This window comes from Meleagris gallopavo, chromosome 3, assembly GCF_905368555.1.
Source record: "Meleagris gallopavo chromosome 3, MGAL_WU_HG_1.1, whole genome shotgun sequence".
NCBI lineage: Eukaryota > Metazoa > Chordata > Aves > Galliformes > Phasianidae > Meleagris > Meleagris gallopavo.
The window spans coordinates 41,001,557-41,028,821 of NC_139406.1; the positions used below are offsets into that span (position 1 = coordinate 41,001,557).

General features: G+C 33.5%; 1 protein-coding gene across 6 annotated transcripts in view; it reads left to right on the forward strand.

The window, feature by feature from the left end:
* Positions 1 to 17,826, forward strand: part of CDH19 (cadherin 19) — a 61,535-nt gene extending 43,709 nt beyond the window's left edge. For 4 of the 6 annotated variants that reach the window (XM_085220714.1, XM_085220717.1, XM_085220713.1 and 1 more), the window contains 4 exons: positions 1,577 to 1,698; positions 5,825 to 5,942; positions 7,900 to 8,151; positions 12,021 to 15,265. In XM_085220714.1, the coding sequence (XP_085076840.1) occupies positions 1,577 to 1,698; positions 5,825 to 5,942; positions 7,900 to 8,151; positions 12,021 to 12,511 (983 nt within the window). In that variant the 3' untranslated portion in view covers positions 12,512 to 15,265. Of the gene's footprint in view, positions 1 to 1,576; positions 1,699 to 5,824; positions 5,943 to 7,899; positions 8,152 to 12,020 lie in introns of all 6 variants that reach the window. The other 2 variants (XM_085220716.1, XM_085220715.1) reach the window with 2 other exon arrangements.
* Positions 17,827 to 27,265: the final 9,439 nt, after the last annotated feature.

The following is a 27,265-nucleotide window of genomic DNA, read 5'->3' on the forward strand; positions in this document are numbered from 1 at the left end:
AGTGATCTCCAAAAGAAATCCTTCCAGTGGTAGCCAGGCTCCACCCCTTCCAGTAGTGCTTCCAGGACTGACTCATTGCCCACTTCAGGTGGTCAATTGGAGATTCAGGCCATGATTCAGCAGTTCCCATACACCAGTGCAAAAGATGAGCATGATGTCATATGGTGCAGAATACCCCTTTGGTTAGTTTGAGTCTTCTGTAATGGTTCCATCCCTTCTCAGCTCCTCCGGCTTTATCACTGGCAATGCAGTATGAGAAGCAGGAAAATCCCTGACTTAGCGTATGCACCGTTCTGCAACAACTAAAACATTAGTGTGTTATCAACATTACTTTCTTCCTAAATCCAAGATACAGCACCATACCAGCTAAATAAAATTGACTCTAGCCCAGCTGAAACCAGGATTAGGTGACACTTATGAACATTTGTATTGCATAAAGTTTGCTTAGACCTAACACACACACAATTTTATAGTGTTATACTACTATAGCTAAGTTTGGTTTTTCCTCATCTAAGATAGTTACAGCAATGTAACTTTGTATAAATGCAGTAAGTACAGGAATAGAAGGGCCTTATATAGACAAATTTTAATTTCTTTTTCATAAGGGAAGAAGATATACTGATATAGTTTTTTATCTAAAGCTGCAGTAGCAAAGGAACCCATGTAACAGAGGCAGTACAGTTTTCACAAGTACCAAATGCCTGAGAATTAAATCTGTTGTGCAAATAATACTCAGAACAAAATTGTAATCTCAGTCTATTAAGTCTACCAGTGACTAGGTAAACTCTGACTTCGTTACAAATATATGCTGGGGACTAGACAACTTTCTGGCTTTGCAAGGATTAAGTATCAGTGTCCACTGCAAGTAACATATGGTTGACAGTGGCAGAAGTATTTTGCAAGTATCTAAATTTTGATGTGGTTTTCACTAAGAAGGTAAAAATCTTGAAATACCATGACAGGAGCGTAGTATGGTAAAAGAGCATCATGTAAGTAATGGTAGCAAGAAAATGTAAATCATTTTCTTAAAAGCTTGTGAGCAGTCATTACAATATCCTTTACTAGTACAGTAAGCTGTTCTGCATGAACTAAACCTCATCTAATTTCTCCAAATCAGATTTTATTTTTACATTTAATTCCATTTCTAACTCAGTAAATGGAAGAGTGAAAAATCCAAACTTTTATGAGGAATATCCTTACATATTTCAACATATATTATTGTATTTTAACATGATGTATTGGATAATTAAAAAAACAAAACAAAACAAAACAAAACAAAAAAAACAACCACCTTTTTATAGATAGAACTCTATTAAAACAAAAAGAAAAAAGCACCTTCTATTTTAGCAATTAAGATTAAATTTTTTGTTCTAACTTCAAAAGAACATGCTAAATCATTTTACAGGTTAAATTTGAACAAAATAAATAAAAACAATTTAGTATATAATGTGTCTGTAGGTCTCAGTGACTACTTTCTTCTCCATCAAATGTAATAAAGTTTTCTAATGTCTACATTACCTTAAAATATATAGTAGTTAATACATAACACTGAATTTCTGCCTTTTTTAATCATTAGGAAATCCTGAAAAAATTTCAGAAGCAAATGTATATATCCAAGTTCTTGATGTAAATGACCATGCACCAGAATTTCCTAAAAATTATGAAACATTTGTTTGTGAAAATGCAGTACCAGGTCAGGTAAGTGTGAATGAGTTAGCAGACATTTTTCTCATCACTATGAAAATTTAATTGGAGATATTAATGTTTCCTCTAATATTGACTGCTGCAGTATTGCAAACATAGGATGCATTTTGTCTAACTTCAAAATCAGTTCTGTTGATATGTATATAGTGTGAAATACCAATTTCAGAAGTCTGATATGTATTTTCCCTCCTTAATTGAAACAAAATAATAATGATAATTCTAAAAAGTTTCACAATAAATAGAAAACAAACTTAATTTTTGACAAAAAATCATGTGACAAAAAATATAAAAGTAAACCAATATAGATTTCTTGAATCAACAGTCTTGCTATGTTAATGCTTGAAATTAAATAACTCAGAATCAATTAATAAAACATGGAAACCTATAAAATTTGTATTTGTAATCTATTTCTGCACTTGTCTGCAATATAAAGAAGCTCAGATTGTTTATCTTTTTGTTACTCCACAGTTGTTTTTTAATAAATAACATCTGTATTTTAGCCCACTATTGATTTCTCTAAAAAAGCATTTTTTAATTAAAAAGTAAAAAATATAGTTACATTTAACATTATAAAGTTTGAATGAAGGATGAATAGTATCTTCTATTTCAATGTATGGATAAAATGGTATTCTAAATTACTTTTTGGTTTTATTACTCCCTTCCCTTTTTTTTTTTTTCCCGTCAATATCAGTTTGTGAGTCTCAGATGGCTTTAGTTTGACATGTGGAGACCATTCAAAGAGAAACATTAAACTGCCTTCTCATTAGCAAATTATTTTAGGAGCAATAACAGGAAGTTGCTACTGATGTGCATAATTAACCACTTAGATACTGTTATTATCCTTAATGTTTACAACTTAAGACTGAACTGATAGACATATAGGAGACATATCAGCTAATTTTTTTTCTTTTGATTTTAATTTTTTTGCGCCCGTATTAAAATGTTTATTTCTTTTCATCAGCTAGAAGCCTAGAGGTTATAAAGATGATTTTGTAAGTTGCAGTCATTGTTCTTTGAATAACACAACTTCAGAAGAGTGAGTTTAAACAAATGAGGAGCTTAATCAGTTACATATCTTTGTTTAGGCAAATTTCTGCAATCATCTACAAAGACTCCAGGAATCTGCTTACAGAATATGAGCTGAGGTCAAAGCTTGTATTGATATTCTATCTCATTTCAATTTTAAAAGTAGCTTTCTCATTCTATTTAGCTGGAAAGGATATGCTGAGAGATATTCTGGATACCTCCGGAATTCTAATTTCTCAGATCTCAGCTGACTTGTGTCTGCTTTCATGGGATACATTGTAATAGATTTGTATCTCCCAATTTACAAAGCTTCGAGAAGAGAAAAGAAAAGCACTGAAGAAGGAAAGATAGTGTCAAAATTTAAATTTTATTTTAATGACTTTTTCTTGGGTCCTGCCTGATACAGAATAAAAGAGTGACATAATGTGTAGTCCTAGAGTATACACGGCTATAATAAAGAATATATAATGAATTATGAATAAAAATAAATAATTAGTAATGTCCTAGAGGCAGTAAAGAATACCTAAAAAACTGAGAAAAATACTTTCTTTTTTTTTTTTTTCTTTCTTTCTTTTTTTTTTTTTTTTTTTCCTGTAAGACTCAAATAAGCTTTACTTACTGTGGAACCTTCCTGTCTTTGTAAAGGGTTTTTGCAATAGTTACAGACAACTTTGATTTATCCTCTGAAAAACACTCAAAAAAAAATGATTTTGTGTTTTTTTATGACTGAGAGACAGTCTTCTGAAATTTTACAATATAAATGAATGCAAAAAATATAGTTTTATTTTGGCAACATTCTAAATCCACTAATCATACTTATCAGATTTTTGAATGTATTTTTTGCTATCTGTTTCATGTTACAGTACTGTAATATCCTACAACCCATAAGTCAGTTATATGTTGACCACAACAGTTTTTTTTTCTTTTTTTCATTGAAGAAGGGAAAAAAAAAAAAAAAAAAGCACTTTATCTGCCCTCTGCCCTACCAGCATTAAATACATTAGTCTCAAAATAACTTGAGCCTGAAAATAGCTATGAAGAATAGCTCTCTACCCAACTACTGATACAACTAGTGTCAAATCAATATAATAGTATTAGGAAGGTATCCAAAAACTGGGTTTCTCTTTGAATTTATAACTTCTTGTAAACTTGGTAGAGGATGACCAGAACCGCAATCGCTACAAATGGTTGAATTCCAAAAGCAAGAAACTATAGAAACAATCAGGATGTAAAATGAGCCAAAACTATTCCAGAGATATCTCAGTAAAAATATATTTCCCAGAAAGCTTAATTCTGAAGGCATTAGTTATTTAACTTTTAATTTGTGACACAAAAATTTGAAGTAAACTATGAGATAACGCGCATCTTGAGTAAGCAAGCTGAGCATCAAAAATAGACCTATATTTTGTGGATGTTGAGTTAAACCGCATAGCATTTCTGTTATGCAGGAAACAGAACTCAGCTGAAGACAAGCTGCACTGGATGCAGCTACAAACTGAATTAATGCTCCTCTAATACATATTAATTCTGGCAATTCTGAGTTCATATTGTTTGGAGATCACATATGAAATGACTTCAGTGTTGCAGCTTACTTAGTAATTTTTGTTACTAATTATGTATGCAGAGCACTTTGAGTTAGAGATAAGAAAAAAAGCATTAATTTACTTACTGCTTTACATTTAATAAATTAGTCATCAGTTAGAGTAAAAATGAAAACTACTCATTCGATATTATTTTCCTACATGATGAAATGTTCATAGAAGAAAAGAAAGAAAATCTTTACCTGAGTTCTAGGGGTACGTGATTAATGTTAGGGCAATGTCCTCACTGACATCTCTTAGAATGTAAAAACATGATAAATCTATGTAAGCACAATGTATTCTGATTGGCCTTTACTCTAAACTGCAGCTTTTGTACACTGTCATCAAGTGTAATCACTCCTCTCATTATTAGCAATAAAATATTTTGAAATTACAGATTTGAATTAAATAACACATATAAGAAGGGAAGAATGCTAAGAATACAAAGCTTCTGAGATATATACCACTCTTTACACTGTTTTGTGGATTTCAAACTTAGCTTGCTTTAAAAGAAAACAAACATTGAATTCCTAACTCTTTTACTAAAAGAAATCTTAATCAGGAAGGAGTCTTCAAAGGCACAGATGGAAGGCTGTAGTCGCTTCCACTGACTTACTGCTGTTTTTGCTTTTAAAGTGTGTGATTTCTGGTTTACAGAAAGTTGAAAATGCAAGACTGTTGGATAGAAATATCTGCAAGGCACGAGATGACTGATAAAACTAAGTTCAAATTAGACTTTTTTTTTTACTTTTCATCAGCTTGATTTCCTCATAATCAATGATATCAGCGATTATTTTCACTACTATATGCGAATGCCCAGTTAACTAAATATTTACTGGTAAAAGTAAAGAAAAGAACAAGCAAACAAACAAACAAAAAAACAACAAAGAACACATATTTTTTTATTAGCAGAAACATTTAGAATTTATTAAATATAATATTTTTACTTACTTACAGAAATAAAATATATTGAACACTATTTGTAAATGAAGGCAATTTTATACTCCTGAACAAAAATAGGCCAAGAAAATTCATAATCTGTCTTTTATAATATTCAAAATCAATAATTCAGCACATGAATTTGTAAACATCTCCCTTACTGCTGCTACAATATATCAGATCAATGCGTTCGAGGGCTTAAAGGAATATATTTTGTATAGAGGAATTCATTCAAATGTGATTCTTTCTGCTTCTTTTAATTTATGGAAATCTCATTTGTCCCTTGTCTTTTGATCTGGGAAATCTTATATTTTCTGAAGATTTTAATGCCCATCTCTCCCAAATTGATGGAAAAAAACCCCACAAAGTAAAATATTTGCAGAATACCAGTCTTGATTTGACTTTTTGGGTATGGGAGGTGGATATTTGTGAACACATAACATGTACTTAATATGTATTTGCAAATCTAATTTCTAGCATTAACAGTTTAACATTATATCTGATATGCTCTTTTACAATTTTAGAGGAGTGTTAGACACTTTAATTATTAAACAATTGTGTTTATCTCTTTCCAGCTAATTCAGAGCATCAGCGCTGTGGACAAAGATGACTCAGCAGAAAGTCACCAATTTTACTTCTCATTGGCTCAGGAGGCCACAAACAACTCACGTTTTACTGTCAAAGATAATCAAGGTAGAGTCATTAAAAACTCTAATAAAGATGCATGGACATAACCCTCCTCACATTAGCAATTAGAAAATTATTCACTTAAAATGAAAATGTTATTGTAACTAAGCAGCAAAAGATGATTTCATGTCAAGGAAAGAAAAAAATCTTAGATGAAAAATATAATTATTTCTTTAAGTTTATACTCTTAATTTAAGAGAGAATTTTAACAAGAAAGTTGGTACATCCCATTACTACTTATCTATGCAACAAGACTGCCAGGAAGAAATTGCTGTTAGTACAAATCTGTTACTTCATCACTTCAGCAAGAAAAGAGAAGAAGGCTCTGGGGAGACCTCAATTCAGCCTTCTAGTGATTGAGTGGAACTTATAAATTGGAAGGAGACTGACTTTTTAAACAGTGTTCAAATAGTGATAGGACAAGGGGGAAGGTAGTCTAGCACTGGGAGAGGCTGCCCAGAGAAGTTGTGAATGCCCCATTCCTGGAGGTCTTCAAGGCCAGGTCGGATGGGGCCCTGGGCAGCCTGATTTAGTGGGTGGTAAACCAGCCCACATCAGGATCTTTAATGTCCCTTCCAGCCTAAGTCATTCTAGGATTCTATGGTAAATAGAAATGTGATCTCTTTTCCTAAAAGTTTAATCTACATTCCTTCATTACTGATGCCATCAAACAAGTGTATCCTAGTGTTCTGGGTAGATGACTAAATCAATGGAAATAAGCTCTGGAATATTTAGCCCATGTTAAATGGCAAACTGCTTTTCTCATTATCTTCAAAGTTAAATTAAATGTTTTAATACGCTTTTAATCTCCCACCTTCATTAATATCTCACTCAGTGCTAGGAGGAGATAACTTTCTAAATAAAGTTCAAATTCTACAAGAAGAGTAAGCCATTCCCACCTTTGCTCATTCTGCCCAAAATCCAAGCAAAGCATTGCACAAGACAGTGCATCTAGTGGCTATTGGTGAGAAAAAAAATCTTTTCAATCATCATATTTTCAATCCACAATCTTTAGCTTTCTACTGCATTTCACACAAGTAGCTAGGTGAACTGGAAGAGGTTTATGCAGAAGCAAGAGAAAATCAACAGATCTGGAGCATTTTATCTCCCTAAAATTTGACTTACAAACATGAAAGAACTTCAGTAGATTGGTTGTACAAATATTTTGTAGAGATAATTGCAAAAACGTGTAGTTTTGTTGTTTTTTTTTTTCTTTCTACACGTACGCACACAAGCAGTAATTCACCCTGCCATTATATAAATATCCATGTTAGAATTTTTTTTTTTTACTTTTTCTTTTTTCCATTTTACACAGATTTAGTTAAGGTTATTTTGTTTTCCAAGCTAAGTTTCAGATTCAAGTTCGTTGATATGCAGCAGAAGCTGAACTTAATCTGCTTATTGGGCTTTATACAGAGCAGATTTCTGAATGCTTATAGTTAAATACAAAGCAAGGTGAGAGCCTCTAGCAGCTTTTCCCTCATTTAGATAACAAGAGCTCAGCTAAATCAAGTTTTGAATGAGGGAAAGAAATAAAAGGTTATTTTAGTAGACTTCTTTTCTTTCTGTTCTTTCGGTTTCCACATGCTCTCTCTGTGTGCTGTCAGGCACACTTTTGGAGACCTTTCACAGGTAAACTTTCTATATTTCATCTGCAAACTGATGGATTATTTACACAGCATCATTGTAAGAATCAGCTAATTGGCCAGAGCAGTGGGATTTTTTTTAGCTTTGAACATTAAAAACACAGCCTTTAAAACAAATTTTATTAGTGAAACTGGAAAATATATGACAAAATAAATGCATTATTCACAGTTCATACAAGCAAAGGACACATGTCCATAACTAGACTTACCTTCTTAACTTCTGTCATATTTAGCATTGTTTTTAAATAGGTTGGATTCCACTGCATTTTTATTGTTGTAAAATGCGAAATGTATATCATGTATAATTTATCTTCTAGATAACACAGCTGGAATTTTCACAGCAGTAAGTGGCTTCAGTAGACAAGAACAGTTTTATTTCTTCTTGCCAATCTTAATTCTGGATAATGGATCTCCACCACTTTCAAGCACAAATACACTCACTATCACTGTCTGTGACTGTGATACTGAAGTGAACACCTTATACTGTCGTTATGGAGCTTTCCTGTATTCCATAGGCCTCAGCACAGAAGCTTTAGTTGCTGTTTTGGCTTGCTTACTAATACTCCTGGGTAAGTATGGATAAGATATATGGTTGTGTTTTCTTCTACAGTAGTTCAGATTATGTGGCAAAGGTGTTTCCTAGGCTGGGGAAAAATAGAAATACAGTTTTATTGAGGAAAAAACATAATAATGTAGATCTTTTGTTTCTTTTCTGCTTTCAAAAGCAATGCTATTTTTTTCCAGTTTTCCATAAAATTTGATTCCTAACACAATGCTATAAAAGTTGGGCTTTAGTTGATCCATGATTATATTTATCTCTCCAGCATTAACATTAATAAAGATCTGGAAAGGCAAAGTCTGTACTGAGCCCATGTAAAGCTGACACAGAGTTATGAAATGAGATTGGTTAGTAAAAGATACCTTTGGTGGAGAAATGTTAATTCTTCCTTAGTTATGTCAAATACATGGCTAAGATAAATGCAAATAAAAAAAAAAATAATCTCAGAGAAAGCATATCTCTAGAAACAAGCAGGACATTCCTCTGTCCAGACTGCTCAGCCTAGGAAAAAGGATGCTTAGGGGAAATCTTATCATTGTGTTAAAAGTAATTGAAGGAGAGGTGCAAAGAAGATGGAGCCAGGCTCTTTTCAGTGATACACTGTGACAGGACAAGAGGCAATGGGCACAAACTGTAGCAAAGGAGGTTCCCCCTGTTCACTGGGGAGAACATATGTGCTATGCAGGTGTCTGACACTAACAAAGGTTATCCAGAGAGGATGTTGGAGGTGGGGTCTCCTTGGAGATTGTCAGAAGCTGCCTGGACATGACTTCGGGTGGCCTTGTTTGAGAAGGAGTTGGTCTATCTGGCCTCCAGAGATAATCTTCTGAATTCAGTTGTTCTGCAATTCTGTAATAACAGCATGTTCAGAAAACATTTTATTCAGATGTTGGACATCTTTTTCCTCTCAGGAGACATAAAATTATCTTCCACTACTCTTGCAAAGTACGGATGTGAAAACGAAGCACCCTAAACAAATAGGAGATGTGTTTGTGAAGCCTCAATTATGCATAGTCAGCAAATGACACTCAGAAAACCAGGAAAACTGCAATATACTATCTGACAGCTCAAATAGAATGTCTAGAAAAAAAGGAATAAGAGCAGAACTCTCATTGTACTATGAAGCAAATTTTCAGAGATAAACTTCTCAATGTACTCGCTAGTAAGAGCAAATACAGTATTAACATTTATAGACTTTCATATCAGTGAAAGAAATACAAAACAACTGTAAATAAACCCTATTTTTCTTTTGTTGTTGTTTGTTTTCCATACATAAGTAAAGAACATTCTTTTATCTACCCTCGTTATACAGTATGACCTCATCTAATCTAAGATTAACAGCATATAAAGCATGTTATCACTAAGCATAAGAAAATAAGATTGAAAATGATGTCTGGCAACTCCATTCTGATATAATATTTTGATTTGCTGTAGTATCAATACAAGGAAAGAAGAAGTTCCAGACAGATACTGGAATTGTTTTAATGATAGATTAGGGAAAAATTACACTGAACAAGTGAACATCACTCATATTCTGCATTCTATCCACAAGCTTATGGCCTTCTTTATCTTAGCACAAAGCATAGAAATTGGATCTAATTATTTCCTGTTATTTTACTTTTGATCTTCCAACTGAATCTCTGGGTGAGCACTCACTGAAATTTCTCCTAGAATGTACCCATAATATAGTTCTACATCAGCATGCATTGCACAGCAGCAGCACGCTTATGAGTTATGAATAAGGAGTTTATATGTCTGTGGACACTTAGGATTATATAACATGCAGGAAAATGGAGAAAAACCAAAGTTCTAAAAAAAAAAAAATTTACTTTTCTCCCTGAATAATTTGAGTAGATAGGGTGATTAAAACAATGAAAGAGTACTTCTTAATTGTTATATCTAAATGGAAGTAATCTTGCCAGACACGAGCCGATTCTTGACTCCATAGCAAGGTCCAGAATGTAGTAGACCTCCCACTTCTCACTCCTGGCTTCCAAAAGAGAAAACAGGAATATATGATAGGGATTGGTTGTTTCTAGACTTCCCTGCACTTCCAGAGTCACCTTACTTGCCTGAGCTGAAAATTGGAATGCATGCTCCTCTGATTGAAGTACTTACCTTTTAGTCTGTGCAAGCTTACAAATGGGCCAAAGTGCATTTCAACAGCACACTTTGTGCTGTGCAGTTACAGAGTTGAGGACCATGCAAAGTAGTCACTGCCACTGCTTCATCAAGGCCATCTTGTTCACCTGCAGACAGATCCTCACTCTTAAGAAAACAGTTGCTGTCTACTGGGGCTATGAATATAATAAAAGTTAAAGTAAGAATATAGATTAAAAAAATTAGACGGAAGTTAATATCAATGAGTTAATTAATGAATTAAACCCTCTCATGTATACTTAGGACAATTCAAAACTGAACAATAAAAAGCTGAACACATTATGTATTTGCAACTTACAGCTGAGTATTAAATCTTATTTATTCATTTTTTACTTTAGCTGATATTATGATATTTACTGTTGTAGTATTCACTATGCAAAGGACTTTGAGAACTAGGAGTACTACATAGTTTTGTTTGTTTTTTTTTTAAATATATAATAACATTATAAAAGTTTTTGTTTCCAGTGCTTCCAAGTTTTATGTATTATGTATTTCAAGATCTCATGAAACAGTATGAGGGGAAATAAGATGCCTCATATCCCTAAGTGAGGTAAAATCCTGTCATGATTGGCGGTTATATCATGTTATGTCCTGAGTCATAACATACAGTTAGAGCACTTGACATCCACCCTTTAGATATTTATAAGAGTTTATAAGATCTCCTCTCAGTCTTCCTTCTCCAGGCTGAACAGCTTCAGGTCTCACAGCCTTTCCTCATAATGGAGATACTTCCGGGCGCCAAATGGGATCTGTGGCCCTCAGCTGGACTTTCTCCAGTAGTTCCCTGTCTTTCTTGTACTGGGGAGCCCAAACATGGATACAGCACTTCAAATGTGGCCTCACTAGCGCAAGGTGGATGGGAAAGGATCACCTCCCTCAACCTGCTGGCTATATTCTTTTTAATGCGCCCCAGGATATCATTGGCCTTCTTGGCCACAAGGGCACACTGCTGGCTCATGGCCAACCTGTTGTTCACCAGCAACATACAGATCCTTCTCTGCAGGGAACATTAATCTCTCTGAATGTCATAGAATATTTAAACTGAGTTGTTCAGCTAAAAATGAAATGGTATAAGATTAAAAAAAAACTCTTTAAAATATTTTTTAAAAAAGCTTCTCATATGTTAAAATTGGAGCTGTTCTTATTCATAAGCCTCCACTACTACAGCATTACACAAAATTTAGTTATAATCCTCAAATTTCTAGATCAATGTTGTATAAAATAATTGAACCACACCCTGCGTGATCTGTGGAACTGAATTATTTTTGACCAGTTGAGAAGGATATTTAGCTCATTGCCTCATTTTTCATCTGTTCTTCCTGTGTCTCTGATAGAAAGAAAAAGAGATTAAAAACTTTAAATTTTGAATATAAAATTGATATATTATGTGATAAAACAAAGCAGTTTCAAAAAACTTAATCTGTTTCCATCACTGCTTCCAACTCTCATCTACTCAAAGAATTGCTCCATTTCATTCATCCATTTTATAAGTCCCTCTGTAGCAGTTTTTCCACCACATACTATACTCAGTTCAAAACCATACAATCTGTAAAAATCACAGTTCTATAAATTTGATAAGATAGCTTCACTTTGCGATTGCAGTGATATTAAGAAACATTATTATTTTTAAAGTCTTTCCAGGCACATTCAAAGACTCTGGCTTTGTTTATATTTTCCCTCGCTTTCTTTTTGTTTTGTTTTGTTTGTTTGTCTTGTCAGTGTTCTTTTTGGCGATTATAGGCATAAGACAGCAGAGGAAGAAGACTCTCTTTCCAGAGAAAGTGGAAGAATTCAGAGAGAACATTGTCAAGTATGATGATGAAGGAGGTGGTGAGGAGGACACAGAAGCTTTTGACATTTCAGCACTGAGGACACGCACTGTCTTGAGAACACACAAACCTCGAAAGAAAATCACCACAGAAATCCACAGCCTCTACAGACAGTCTCTGCAGGTTGGTCCTGACAGTGCTATTTTCAGGCAATTCATTTCAGAAAAGCTTGAAGAAGCCAATACAGACCCTAGTGCTCCTCCTTATGACTCACTTCAGACATATGCATTTGAGGGGACTGGCTCTTTAGCAGGATCTCTCAGCTCCTTGGGCTCAAATATGTCAGATGCAGATCAAAATTATGACTACCTTGTAGGCTGGGGACCTCACTTTAAACAGCTTGCAGGCATGTATGCTTCTCAAAGGAGTACTAGAGATTAGTTATTGTTTGATCACTTATTTTTTCCATAAATTCTCAGCAACCAAAATCAACTCAGTTTTTAAAAAGGAGGTCATACCACATTCAAACACAAAAATAAAGACCTAAGACTTGGATGAGGAGATTTTCTGAAAAATCATACCAGGCCTATCATTTTTTGAGAGGATGGGCATTCTCCGTTTGAAAAAAAAAAAAAAAAAGTAAACTAAGATTGTGCTGCTTTGGATATCAAGACCCCCATTCTGGGCAAAGAAAACCTAGGTATTGCAAGTACAGAAGGAGGAATATAAGCCATAAATGGTTATTGTAAATATTCTGTCATCCACAAGCTTTAAACTATTTCCAAAGTTGACAGACTTTCACTCTCATAGTTAGACATATTCATAAGGCAAAGTTAAATATTCATATTTTATAATGCTTCATTATATAAATACACTTGTGTGACAAAGTAGAATACAATTATCAGAAGTACTTAATAATCTATTTATTGATGGTATGATGATAAAACTAAAATAAATCTTCTTTCCTATAAACGTAAAAATAAAAACCTGTTACAACATCAGCATACTAATCTCTATTCTGGAACTATTGGGAAATACATAAAACCAATACTTATCTTAGCAAATAAGAGGAGAAAAAAAAAAAATAGTGCAAGTTAGAATCAATATTCAACATAAATACTGTAGCCCACCATGTTATATTACTGTACTTATAACAAAATATCAAAATGTAAGTATTTATCTTTAAGAGTTTAAATATGACTGTTATACCAGCATAGAGCTATTTTTATTTTTATTTTTTTTTAATTATGGAATACAATATTATTTGAAGTAATCAATTTTACTATAACAGTATCACGGATCTTTAAAATTCTAAGCTGATGATTATAAAACTTTGTGTATAACATTGGATAACAAGACAGTAAAATGTTCTAATGTTGATCCATTTCTTCTGAAAATGATCCTGTATCATTCTATTAGACTCAAATAAAACTTCAAAATTAATTTCCCACTGTGTTTTTTGCAAATAGTCTACAGTCAGTACAAAGATATCTCAGATGATTTCTATGCTCTTACATACATAGCTACTCAGCAGCAGTTTTGGATCTGTCATCAAATAATCAAATATAATCAAAATGTTCTGTCTGGAAACTTTTATTTATTTCTCTTCCATTACTTGCTTATTTTACAGATTTTTAATCTATGTTTTCCTTCTTGCTCAGGTTGGAAAAGACCTTAAAGATCATGAAGTCCAACCACAACCTAACCATACTACCCTAAATCTAGCAACCCTCCGCTAAATCATGTCCCTGAGCACCACATCCAAATGGTTTTTGAACACATTCAGGGATGGTGACTCAGTCACCTCCCTAGGGAGCCTATTCCAGTGCTTAACAACACTTCTGTAAAGACATTTTTCCTGATATCCAACCTAAACCTACTACTGTATTGATGATTCTAATACTTGCAAGTAGTTGCAATTTTGAGGGTTTTTTTTTGTTTTTGTTTATATATAGATAATATTGTGCATATTAATTATTTGATCCAAGCAGCAAAGTGAAAGACAGTGCCTTTATTGTTTGGAGATAGTGAGAACTACAGTTTTAGTATTAGGTTTATAGATTTACACAGATTTTACCCTAAAAAAATCCACAGATAGCCACAGTGGCCTTACTAGAATTCCTCATACTTTCATGTTATATTTAGTACAAATAGGATAAAAATGGCTGATCCTTTCTCAATCCAGACAGTTTCTCTGTTTAGATGAGGAAGTAACTTTGAATACCTAATCATGTTTAGTCTGACATTGCGATTTCTTCTGTTGACTGTAATGAACTGTAATGATAGACAATTTTTGTAAACAATGTATACTGTTGTCAAATCCCACTACTTCTATATGAAAGACAATGATGACCTACAATAGCTCTCAAATAATCATTACCCAAAAAGCCCTAAAATCACATCCATACAACAGGGAAACACTGTTTATCTCTGAAGTAAGAAAATATTCTTAGTTGTTACTGGGCCGCATTTTTTTAGGTTCCCGATATTCTAAGTCAAACCTGTTGATTTCTTTCCACTTGTGAGAAATGAATCATTGGATTGACTATGTAACTTCATATGTCATTTGATATTTTGTACTTAATGTAGCTGAAAAAAAGATCTGCAGAAAAGTTTTGTAGAAGTCTCTGATTACTTAGGGGAAATAAAAAAAATTGAGAGATTCCAACAGTTACTAGTATGAAATTAATCAAGGACAAGTTATAATCTGGAGTATTTGATGAGATCTATTAAACTATGTAATGATGTTCTTAAGGGAATCTTCCATTACCTTTTAAAATTCACCAGTAACTAAGATTAGCCATGCTATGGGCTGAAGTGAAGAGTGAAAATGTGGTAACAAAAGATAAATATATATTCACCGTTCTTGACCTGCCTGTGTGAATATAAAGAAGTGTTATCTAAGTGTTATCTGGTCAAAGGAGAAGATCATACAAACTGTCTTCTATACAAACACTCTGGAGAAATTTTTCTTTGTGTTTTTTTTTTTTTGTTTGTTTGTTTGTTTCTGTAACAGGTTAAGAACTGGTGAAATACATGACTAAAGATAATTTTCCTTTTTTTCAATCCTCACTCGTAGGGATTTAATTATGTGTTATTAGTTTTATTGTTTAAAGGAAATGAAATCTATGCATACTTTAATAAATAATGTTCATCTGTTTGAAGGTAAGAAAAAAACAAAATCACTTGATACTAGATTGCAGTTTCATACTTATTATTGTGACTGGAGAAGGAGGGGTTTGTTTATTGGTTCATCCAAAATAAAATGGCTTCATTTAATTTTTATTTTGTTTATCAGGATGCAGGGTTTTTGTTTTTGTTTTTTTTATTATAACATTGAAAACTCTCCTGCTTGCCACACAAGACAATCTCAGTCTTTAGTTCTCATAATTTTTTTATAGTCTTTTCTCACAGATACTGTCATTACATTTCTTGCTTTGCTTTGAAAATTAACATTGGAAATGTGGTTAACGCTCATTCTTAACTGTAGGGGGGTAACGGGGTAACCCTGTCAGATGAGAGGAAAATATTTTTGACAAGAGAGTGTGAATTTTATGTTTAAAGTCAGATATAATGTATGCTCTCTTAGGAGCAGAAGTTGAAGGAGATTATGTGATTATACATGTTGGCAAAGGATGTATTTATCCTTGATCCAGAATATAAACAAACATAAAAGAAATTACAAGAATGTCAGTAGCTACTTTAAAAGATTTTTCTACCAGAAATTTATGAAGTAAAATAAAATAGGCAAATATTTTGAAAAAGTTGACGCATTTTGTAACAGTAGCTTTACTCTTAAGAAAAAAATATCTTCATATATGTGTCTAAATCAGCTCTATGTCCCATACAGAATCCAAAGAACAGTAAGCTATAGATAGGATACAATATATGTAAAGACAGATTAATTAGACAAGTATGAAACACTTTACCCATGGCAGATATGTTGTAACAATAGGCAAAAATATGCATGAGACTCAAGAAATGGCAGTTTTACATAGATATCTATATCTATATATAGATATATCTAATAGAAATATCTATATATAGATAGATAAAAATAGATATCTATATATAGATATAGATATATAGATATATATAGTACTGAAAGCAAATATTAATAAATACAGTTGGGAACCAGCACAACTTCACAGATCTCTCCAATAGCAGAAACCAGAACAGGGTATCAATGTCTAGTAGTGCCCGGATGGATTAATTGTGATTTAGAATGTGTTTTAATAATATTGAAGTTTACAATTTGATTAGCATTCCATATGTAGGGATTCAAGTAACATTGGTTTATAGAGAAACAATATTTATATACATATACTTGACCAAAAAATAAAATAAAAAAAAAATGACAAGATATTAGATTAAAACATAGAAGTATGTAAATCTATGCACAGATATTTCATTACATTTCATTTTTCTCTTTTGTCTGAGTGACCAGTCACACTAATATTGTCTCTGACAGTCACATGCACACATAAACAGAAAACCAAAGTAGCTTTAATATTAATTATTGTTAAAGAGTTTTCAGAGGATAAATATCCTCTGAGATACAATATGCTATCCTTGAACATCTTGTTTTATAGTCTAATTCATCTCTTTTGTTACAAATGACACCTTATTTACATTACACTCAAATTCAAAATATTAGAAATGGTTGAGATTTATGTTAATCAATGACAATTAATTTTATGTGAATCATTAAGAATTACTGCAACTCCAGCAATACTTCACTGAAGTTCTCAAAGCAGCTTTTTCTCACAAAAATTTTATCCCATTATCACCTTTACTGAATCTAAAAGCATCCTAGTTATCTTCTCAAAGTGTTGGCATCGACCGCATTTAATCTCGACTAACTTTAATCATTTAAAAATTGCTGCAAGTTATCCAGTGCCCCAAAATTACTGCTCATAATCTCTGTCTGGAAGTGCCAGACTCATGGTATTGAATAGTTTTGACTATAGCAGAAGACTGAAAAATACTAGGGCTCAAAGTCTTCTTTTCTATCTTGTGTCCCCTTTTTTGCTGTGAATTCAGTATGCTTATCCTGTCAACAACTCAGAAGTTTGGGATAGGCTGGACATGCTCCAGAACTGTAAAATGATTGCAGCATCCTTCCTTATGGGAACAGCTTACGCATAGTAAACATAATACGTTGAAGAACTCCTGTGAACACATCTCTACTATATCACTAAGGACCATAATCCATGATAAATCACTCGCAAAGTTTTGTCTGCTTTCCCCAGTCTGATGGTTATATAAGGTTCTTGCTTTGTCTTCTTGCCTTTCTATATGGCTGGGATTATTTTTAGCAACCTAATAAATATTTTTCTTTGACAATACTTCCTGTCAGCCTTAAATGATTAATATTGCTTTATAGTATTCTCCTAAAAGCTAAATATTTCCAAGTCAGCTTCTAGTGAAGATAGCTATTTCACAATCACATATTTCAGGAAATGCAGAGAATGAGGAAAAAAAATTCAAGGCCAAAAGAGGTCAAGTGATTCATGTACCTGGTCATCACCTGAGCTGGAAACAAGCTGTAAATTCTGAAATATTCCATTCAGTCCTCTGCCGTAATCCCTGGACTACATGTATTAGGTTATCTTTTGTTGTTGGCTTTTATTTATTTTATTTTTTGTTGTTTTGTTTTGTTTTTCTGCTCTACTTGTGCTTCATTTTAATGTATATGAATAATAATTTAAAATAAAATGCTCTGAACACTGGAGCTCACCTGTTCTGTTTTTGTAGATGACCTGGAATAGTTTTTTGTGTTTGACCTCTGAAAACAAGGGGAAAGTAATGTAACTGCTATTTTCTTGTTTATTTAAGCTTCCCCCCCCCAGAAGTAAATGTAAGTACATGAATGGCTTAAAGACAAAAAACTTAGGGCATCATTCAGTAAAACAGATCTTGAACATGCTAAAGTAAACATTTTCTTGTCCTCTCCATTATGTATAACTTATCTAGTTCTACTTTTCCCCTGTTGTGCTGTAAAAGGAATAGAAAGCCTTAGTATATGGAGGCGTCTCATCTTTCTTATAGGTACTTCGGAATCAGCAATCCATAACTAAGATTCCACAGCTAATCATGGAAAAACAAAAATGAATGAGTTTAAATATTCACAGAATTCTCCATTGACAACTGTCAAACAAAACAAAACAACAACAGTACCCAACAACACAAAAGAAAAAATCAAAAATCAGATGATCAACCAAAAAAAAAATTAACACAAGCAATACTTAGTATATCTGGTTTGTGTTATTTTTCCATTGCCAATGGGGAGAAATTTAATTAGTATCTGATGGTTATAGAGAAAATATTCTAAAAATGATCCACAAAGTGAATGTTTCTGCTATAAATTTACAGTTTCTTTTTTAATAGCAGAAATCAGAGAAAACTTTTCTGGTCTAGTTCCTTCTTGTTTGCTTTTTTTACTGTTCAGGAAAATAATTTTGCAACACGAATCATTGCGGGAACAGTGTAAATGCACCTGTTATAGCAGACCACTGTGGAGTCCCATATCATTCCTTGGAGTTGAAGCAGATATTTGGATGCAATTAGTAATGTTGCTGTCATGGATGAGAACCAAGTAACAGTTTAAATGAACAGGAATAATACTTTTGCACATTGAGAAGTCCATTCTGTCTGTACTTTCTAATTTTCCCTTGCAGTATCTAGGAAACAAATCTTCTGTTTTGAAAGTGTCTTGTGAAATTCTCCATTTTAAGTTTACTCCAGAGACCACACAGTGCAAGTTTAGCTTTCCAGATTTCTTTTCCTTACTGAACTACCAGACTGTAGGATTCTGACAGCTGTGCACTTTTTGGTCTAAGCATTTTCCAGCAGGTAGAAATGCCACTGTAAAATTCAGTTTGAAACACAATCTGAAATAGATTTTTAACAAGATTTCTACAACTTAAGCTCTAATAAAGGAAGAATTGGCATCTTTATTCTCCTTTTTTTAAATTTCATTTTTAATAATTTTATCAATTTTTTCAGTTGAATTCTGACAGTTTGTTGTTGTTGTTTTGTTTTATTTCTGAGAGCAAATTTTAAGGAAAAAAATAATCAAATGTTTATACAAATTTGCACAGAAAAAATAAAAATAAAAAATTTAAAAGGACAGAAATCCTATTGGCTCTCATTGGAAGCTCCTCAATTACCCCAACACCTGTTTTGACACAGTTGGCTACAAAAGCAATCTGTATTTCTGGCATGCCAGGTGGCAAATCATTGATGTACAAGTTGAATGAACCAGTAACAGAGATACTGTGCCAAATAAGGTATTTATTAATAGGGAAGAGTTACTCAGAGACCTGCTGATTCATGGAAACCATTTTAATGTCATCATTTAAGGACTCAAAGTTTCCTGGGCAAATGAGTCAAGCAAGAGGCAGAGTAAAGATCTTGAACTGCAGAAGAGTAGATCTCTGTTTATTCAGTTCACTGGTAAGTGTTACATGCTGGGATATTTCTCTGAAGAGAAATGAAGTAGTGTATGAAGACTAAAGGGGTCCTGAAGAGCTGGCTGATCATCAAGGATAGCCTCATAAACAAAACTGAAGATCAAACAAATCAGACATGGTAGATGGCTCCGTTGGCTCAGTGAAGAACTCCTGCCACAAAAAATGACCTTGTAGAAGTTGAAAGCAGAAACATGCTGTAGGAAGAATGTAAAACCACTGTTCAGGCATACCCAAATGTAATCAGAAAAGAAGAATTGAAACTTGGGAAGAATGTTAAAGTCAACAAGAATGCCTTTTGTAGCACACTGATTACAAAAATATAACAATTAAAATGTGGGTTCACTGAAGAATGAGAAGTCAGTTCTGTGTTGAGGGACATACACAAGACTAATTTGCCTAAAATCTTCTTCATGGGCAAGATCAGCTGTCAGGCTTCCTAATAAACTAGATTTAGTGGCAGATTTTGGAAAGAGAGACATCTATTTCTCTCCAAGAAGATAAACATCATTGTGGTGAACTACACTCTGTGTCAAAAACTGGGTGGGTCATTGTACTCCATGAGTTATTACACACTATTCATGAGTATCAACCAATGTGTTCCTTAAAGGTCGTTACTGAGCCTCACATTGCTTATCATCTTCATCACTGCCCTGGAAAAGGTACAGAGTGGACCTTCAGAAAGTGGAAAACAGCAAACTGAGAAGAACAGTCAGTATGTTAAGGGGAAAGAATGCCCTCAAAAGGTGCCTGACAAAGCTAGGGATACTGGCTGATGTACAACTGAACTTCTACATTATGTTAAAATAGTAGGGAAATGTTGCTTTATGACTGTAGGTGACTTTCTCTGACAATATCACTTATTCATATGAATAGTAGAATGACATAAAGATTAAAATAAAACAAAACAGCAAAACACCAGAAGTATCCAAATATCACTAGCAAATTTGTAGATATCTTCAAATATCTCCAAATTTCAAAAACTGCTTGAGTGTAGAGTTTCTCATGCTAATATGATTTTCAGACATCTCTTTTGCTTAGCTAACTAAGAAAGAAAAGTAATGCCTTAGACAATTTCGTGATAATATTTGCCAACTAGTTACATCCAGAAATATTCTAGCTTGGAGAAAGAACAGGTACACAATAAATAACGTAACCATCTGTTTATCTAGAAAGCTGTTAGTACGCAGATGAGCTCAAAGTATAAGCTTCCTGTTTGTTTTTTGGTGATTTAAGTGCAAACATTTTTTTTTTTTGCCAATACCATAGTGTGTATATGTAGACAGACAAAGTATACAAACTGTTTTCACAGATAAAAAATGTCATCGTAAAACCAACAACTCTAGCTTATTATTATTATTATTATTATTATTATTATTATTATTATTATTATTTTGGTCACAGTTAGAAGCAATAAAGCATATGTAAATTTCCTGACTTGCTGGGAATTTAATATTTCCATCAATTTTTCAGAAATTGGCATACCTTAAAAAAAGTTAGATTGGATCCAGCTGTATCTGAACAGCTTTTTGTGCTCTTATTTCTTATCACTGCATCCCTTATTAGCTATTTAAGGGGAAACCCTAAAACCTGTGTGTTAGAGAGGAATGTAGAAAGAGATGAAAGAAACAGAAGGTATGTATGCAACTTAAAACCAAAACTAGAAACTGTAATAAGCCATTTTTGAGGACAAAAAGTAAAAATAAACAAGTAAGGAACCTTTTACAGATCTGGAAAACACAATCAAAGGTAAGCTTTAGAGATGAATTTGGGACACAAACATCAATTTTCTTTTGACTGTGACGGTTTTGAAATGATACTACACCCCTGACCCATATTCTAAGCTTTCAAAAGTACGTACATGGAGATAGTTTAAATGTAGAAAAACATCACTCTCTGATAGACAACAATTTTCTTTAATAGTATCTTCAGTTTTTTTTTAAAAGCTAATCTTTGAGCAGTGACGTATTCCAGGCAGCAGTTCATCTCGATTTGACATTATAGCTTACAAAATCTTCCTTCTTTTGGTCTTAGATGTCCTCTTTTTTTTTTTTTTTTTTTTTTAAGTCATATATGAATCCTCATTAAAAAGCTAATAATCCAATTTGCAACACATATTCTAAATACTTGTTCTAAATGGCATAATCTGAAACTTATTTGCTGTCCCAATGCATTCTTAGCCCTATCCCATACAAAACAAATATAAATTAATAATAATGGTAATAAGCTGCCTAATGATTTTCTTAGAAAGTATTTATCTTTTTAGTGAGATAGGATTGTCAGGTAGGGACAATTAATTACCTATACAGAAAGGAACATTAAAAAAAGTCCTTAAAATAATGTAATTGTAGGGATATTAAAATGATTTTTTAAGGAAATATAGAGCTACTTACTGGTGGTAATGTTTCATGCACGTTTGTTTAGATTATTGAGCGGGAATAAAAACCGACAATAAACAGTTACAGTACTGGAAATTCTGAATATCTAAGAAGCACGTGGGGTCATTAGGACTATCTTCATTCTTCAGTACTAAGTAGTTTTATAGACTGGTACACTACTGATATAAATCTGAAATTATCTGTCCAACCCTTTCATTCTGATGTCATTCTGCATTGCTGAACTATCCTATAAACTTTATGGAGAACCCTATCAGTTGGCTATTAGTTTTCTGTATCTCACTGCATAACATCAAAGTAAAGACCTAAGACTAACCTCTTGGCTTTTTGAACCTCTGCTCATTGTTGTCATATGCTTATTTGCAGCACTGAAATTTCTCATGGACTGAATGTATGTTGCAAAGTTATTGAAACAATCCTAATAAACTATATCTGCTGAGGTTTTTTTTTAATTTTTTTTAATGTTTTCTTTTTTTTCTGCTGAATGCAGAAAGCATTTTTTTCATCTACTTAAGTAGTGACTTTTTATTGCTTTACAAGAGACCTGAAGAGCCAGTGATTACTGAGAATTACTGCACAAGCAGCTTCCACTAAGCAGATGATTATAAAGATCCTTTCATGCTCCTATATTAACTTAAATGCTGATTATTATGGTTCTTTTTCATTTTCTTTCTTTAGTTTTTCTTCTTTTTTTTTTTTTTTTTTTTTTTTTTACCTTAGGATGGTTCATATGGGTTCAAGTCTTAGCAAGTAAAGCATAAATGTGCTACTGTAGGGTATGCTTTATATATCACAGAGCTCATTGGTGGGAAGGTCCTGATATCCAGGATTAGCTTCACACTGTGATTAACTTTTCAGTGGCAGAAGGATAGGATTTTTAATTCTAGGTTTTAATAAGTTTATGTCAGTCATCAGGTTTGAAATGCGCTGTTCCGACAAGAAATGTCTTTATTCTACATATTCTTGTTTTTTCAGATTCCCACAAACCAATTCTTTGAATATTTCCTACTCTTTGTTAAAGGGTTCATGTCAAAATAAACTCACCCAACGATTTCAAACTTCAGTACCCACAAGTCATTTTCTCACCAAGTGAATTTTCTCTTGAATCACACATAACCGCTAACGCTTTGTTCAGTGTTAAACAAATCAAGCCTGTTCGTGCTCTTCCTGTATATGTTCGTCTTAGGGGGAAAGAGGAGCACAATGATTAATAATGAGAATCTAAAAGTCAGTAAAGGTCTTGTCAAAGTTTTAGAAACTTACTGAGTTAAAACCTGTTATTAATTTTGAGATATTAGTGAAATAAGAACAATCAAGCTCAGAAAAAGCCTACTTATCTACTTCTAAGTGTTAACATTTGAATCCCAAGCAGACCAATTACCCGACACCTGCCTGGGTTATTCAGTCTGTAAAACATGATAGCTTTCTGGTTATGAAATAGTGATTTTACTTCTTATTCTTCTTATTATTACTATGAGATATGCTAAAGTATTTGAAGCTTTCTATTGATACTCTCCCTGAAATAGATATACGTCTACTGTAGAGCTCTTAAGATCCATGTATTCCAAAACTGTTCCACCTAGATAAGTTATTCTGTCTCAGAAACACTCATCAATTTGATTGAATTATAGCTTACTCAAACTCACATCCTCTTTCTACCAATCCAAGTGCCACATGTATCTACCACATGAGCTACTTTCACTGCCAAGTACTAAAATTATGATTGTGGTAAAACTAAGTGCCAGAACAAATTGTTTCAACAGTTAGATATTATTTACTTTAATGCATCTGTGACAATAAGGACTACTGTGGAAGGGAAGGGAAGGGAAGGGAAGGGAAGGGAAGGGAAGGGAAGGGAAGGGAAGGGAAGGGAAGGGAAGGGAAGGGAAGGGAAGGGAAGGGCAGGGAAGGGTTGACAAGCGAACCAGAAAATGCTGTTTAAAGTTATACCAAATGCAGCACAAAGAATTTTGTAGGATGCTCTAGCATAAAAATAAACTTTTATTTAAGTATGTATGCTAACTTGTTCTAAATCCATCTACAGTGGACAGCCTCAGAACTGTAACTTGCTTACAAGTGGCCATCCTGAAAAATCTATCTTGCTTGCCTGCATTATTCTGCAGAGATGTACAATAACATTAGTCTAGTCCTAACCTATTCTGTGAGGATTATTATACTATTAGAAGTCAAATTAAAAAAAAAAAAAAAAAAAAAAAAAACAGCGTCTCCAGGGAACATACATAAGTATTTTGTGAGCTAACTATTTTAAGTATATCCAATAATACTGCAAATTGGAGAAGTGGACCTTCCATTATAAATCACTTGTTTCTCTAAGTGGTGCTCTGTTTTCTAATTAATTGGTCATAGAAGGCTTGCAGAAACTCGAGGTTGCAAATTGCAGAAAATTATGGGAGAGTAGTTGAGTACTTCAAATCAGCCATAAAAGAACAAAAGTTAAATTTCTAGCTTTGAGCAGTATTCATATTGGACGGACTATAGCCTGAAAACATTCACTTTATGAAATAAACCAGCTATTTTTACTCAGCACAGAGAATGTCAAGGCAGATTATTTACTGCAGCTAAGTAGATGCTTCTTTTGTTTTGTCACTATTGTTGTTATAAACAAGAATGAAGAATAAGAGATCCAAGCCAATAGGGAAATGTTAATGCTATGAATGAAGAATTTTGAAATGGTGCACAAATTGAGCAAACAAAGGGACAGCATTATTAAAATAAAAATAAAAACATGAGAGACAGAGAGAGAGAAAAAAAAAAAAAAAAAAAGGATTCTTGTAATAATAAATAAAAAAATAAAAGCGGTTATGAGCTTTCATCACTGCAACTTCTCCACCACAACAGCTGTCCTGAAGTGGAACTGCAGTGGTCTCTATAGAAGAGGCAGAGGCCAGAGGATGGGAGCTGTAGATGAAATAATCAGGTAAGACAGCCTCTTAAAGGAGGCGGAGTTTAGAAGTGGCAAGAAGTACTCATCTCATCCTCTTCGCTGCTGATGAAGTCTTACATGCAACGTCTTGCCCTCGGCAGCGCCACCAGTTTGGAAAGCAAATACAAGTTCTACATCACTAGGGGGCACACGATAGTAACATGTTACTTACTACTCATTAGGAAGTGACAGACTTCACGTTTATTGGAGAAGGAAAAAAAAAAAAAACAATACATTTTTTTATGTTTTGACATTTGTGCACTGTATGAAAAACATTGCTTATCTTTCCTTGTACCTAGTACATGAAAATATATATATATTTTACTATTTCTCAGATAAAAAGTGAGATTTGTTTTTCTTTTTGCATATTATTTTGCCCATTATTAGGCATACTCTAGTCTTCACAAGAGAGCAAATTTGGGAAGAAAAAGCAGAGATTATTTAGCCTTAGTGACCTCAAGCTGTCTGAAGACCGTATGACTTTCTTAATAAACCCCAGTGCCTACACAGTAGTTTGCCTGGCTAACAGTAAGCTAGACTTGATTGGCGTGAAAAAAGCAAGTAAACAAATACAAAACAGAAACAAAACAAAACAACAACAAAAAAAACCCTCTAAGCTTCTAACCTAATACATCAAAAGTTAGCAAGCAGGAATATTATTCCAGAATAATAGCTCTTAAGTGTGATGAACTTTGCCTGCACCAATTACGTAAGGAGAAGAAAAAATTCAAAAGTACTGCAAAATATTCCAAAATTCCTTGTAAGGCAATTCTAGCTGTGGCTCCTACATGGTTGGCATCCTATTCCCTTAATGTGTTTAACAAAATTGTACATGAAAGGTCCATTGAGTCCATCAGATTGCTTGGCTAGAATCCCAGGACAGAGTTGGCACCAGGTAGGACTGACAAATGTGGTTGTTCAGTATGTGATAGGATTTATATCACCGACCATCACAGACGATGGGACTTTCTCATTCAATTCAACTGAATTGAATCCTCTTTGCAGTGGTTTAGTTTGTGAAAAGTTTTGCAGCTGTTATAACAACTCCATATATATAATGTGTGTGTGTGTGTCCACGTTTATATTTATACTCATAAGGAAAATCTGAGAAAATGGTATGACATCCAAGTTTTCTTGTATGGTGGAATACAGAACAAGGTCAAGAAGAGCAAGTCAGTCTCAATCTATGTTTATTTATGTTTCTCTCCCACTCAGCATAAGTTTTCAAACATTGGTTTAAATATTAACTTCCTTCCTTATGACTGTCTATCATCTTTATTAGCATTGCTTTTAAAAGACATTAATATTTTTGTTCTGCTATATGTTATCAACCATCTATGTGAAGCAGCTGAAGCAGTTGGTATTCTTTCACTTTCTTTTTAAAAGAGATTAGATACTTAGGTTTTAAAAGTAACCTTACATTTTAAGAACAAAATATTTAAATATCAAACATTTCAAAATATAAGTAATATACTGAATAGTTCTTATATTGCTGCTTATTTTTGTTTGTTTGTTAAAAAATTACTAAGAAAAAGGGGAGAAAAAAATCCTTGAAAATTTATTTAATCAGTTCTTCAGAATAAAAACCATGCAAAGCACTGCTTGTGAGACTTGTACTACTTAGCCACTAATCTATATTGTCATATCAAATGTCTTATGGGACAAGATTCTAGGTTCATTCCAGTTCTTCATAAGCCATTAAGGACCTCTGTGACCTTTAATCAACATCAATAGAATGGTAAAAGAATGCATCTCTAGAGATTATTGGTTGAAATCCATTGTTCAAATAGGCCCACCTAGAGAAGACTGCCCAGGTCCACATCCAGACAGCTTCTGGTGATTACCAAGGAGGAAACCCCACAGCCTCTGGGCAGCTTGTGCTACTGCTCCATCACTCATGCAGCACAGAAGTGCTGCCTGGTGTTCAGAGGGAGATCAAGTTTCTGTCCATTGTCCTGTCAATGGACACAAGTGTAAAGAGCCTTTCTCCATCTTCTTTACACCCTTCATTCAGATATTTATAGACATTGAGGAGATCCTCCTCTTCTCCAAGTTGAAGAGTACCAGCTATCTGTAATCCAAGAGAATTTTCAAACTTCTGTAGGAGTACTTGTGCCTGAGAAAATCTTGGTTGATTTTGCTGCCTATATGTTATGGTTTAACCACAACAGACAGTTAAATTACACACAGATGCCCATTCACATTCAGATGGGACAGAGGAGAGAATAGGAAAGGTAAAAGTATGAGAACTCTTGGGTCGAGATAAAGACAGTTTACTAGGTAGAACAAATGCTACATACAAGCAAAGCAAATCAAGGAATTCATTCACTTCTTTTCATCAACAGACAGATGTTTAAGCACTGCCAAGAGAGCATAGCACATC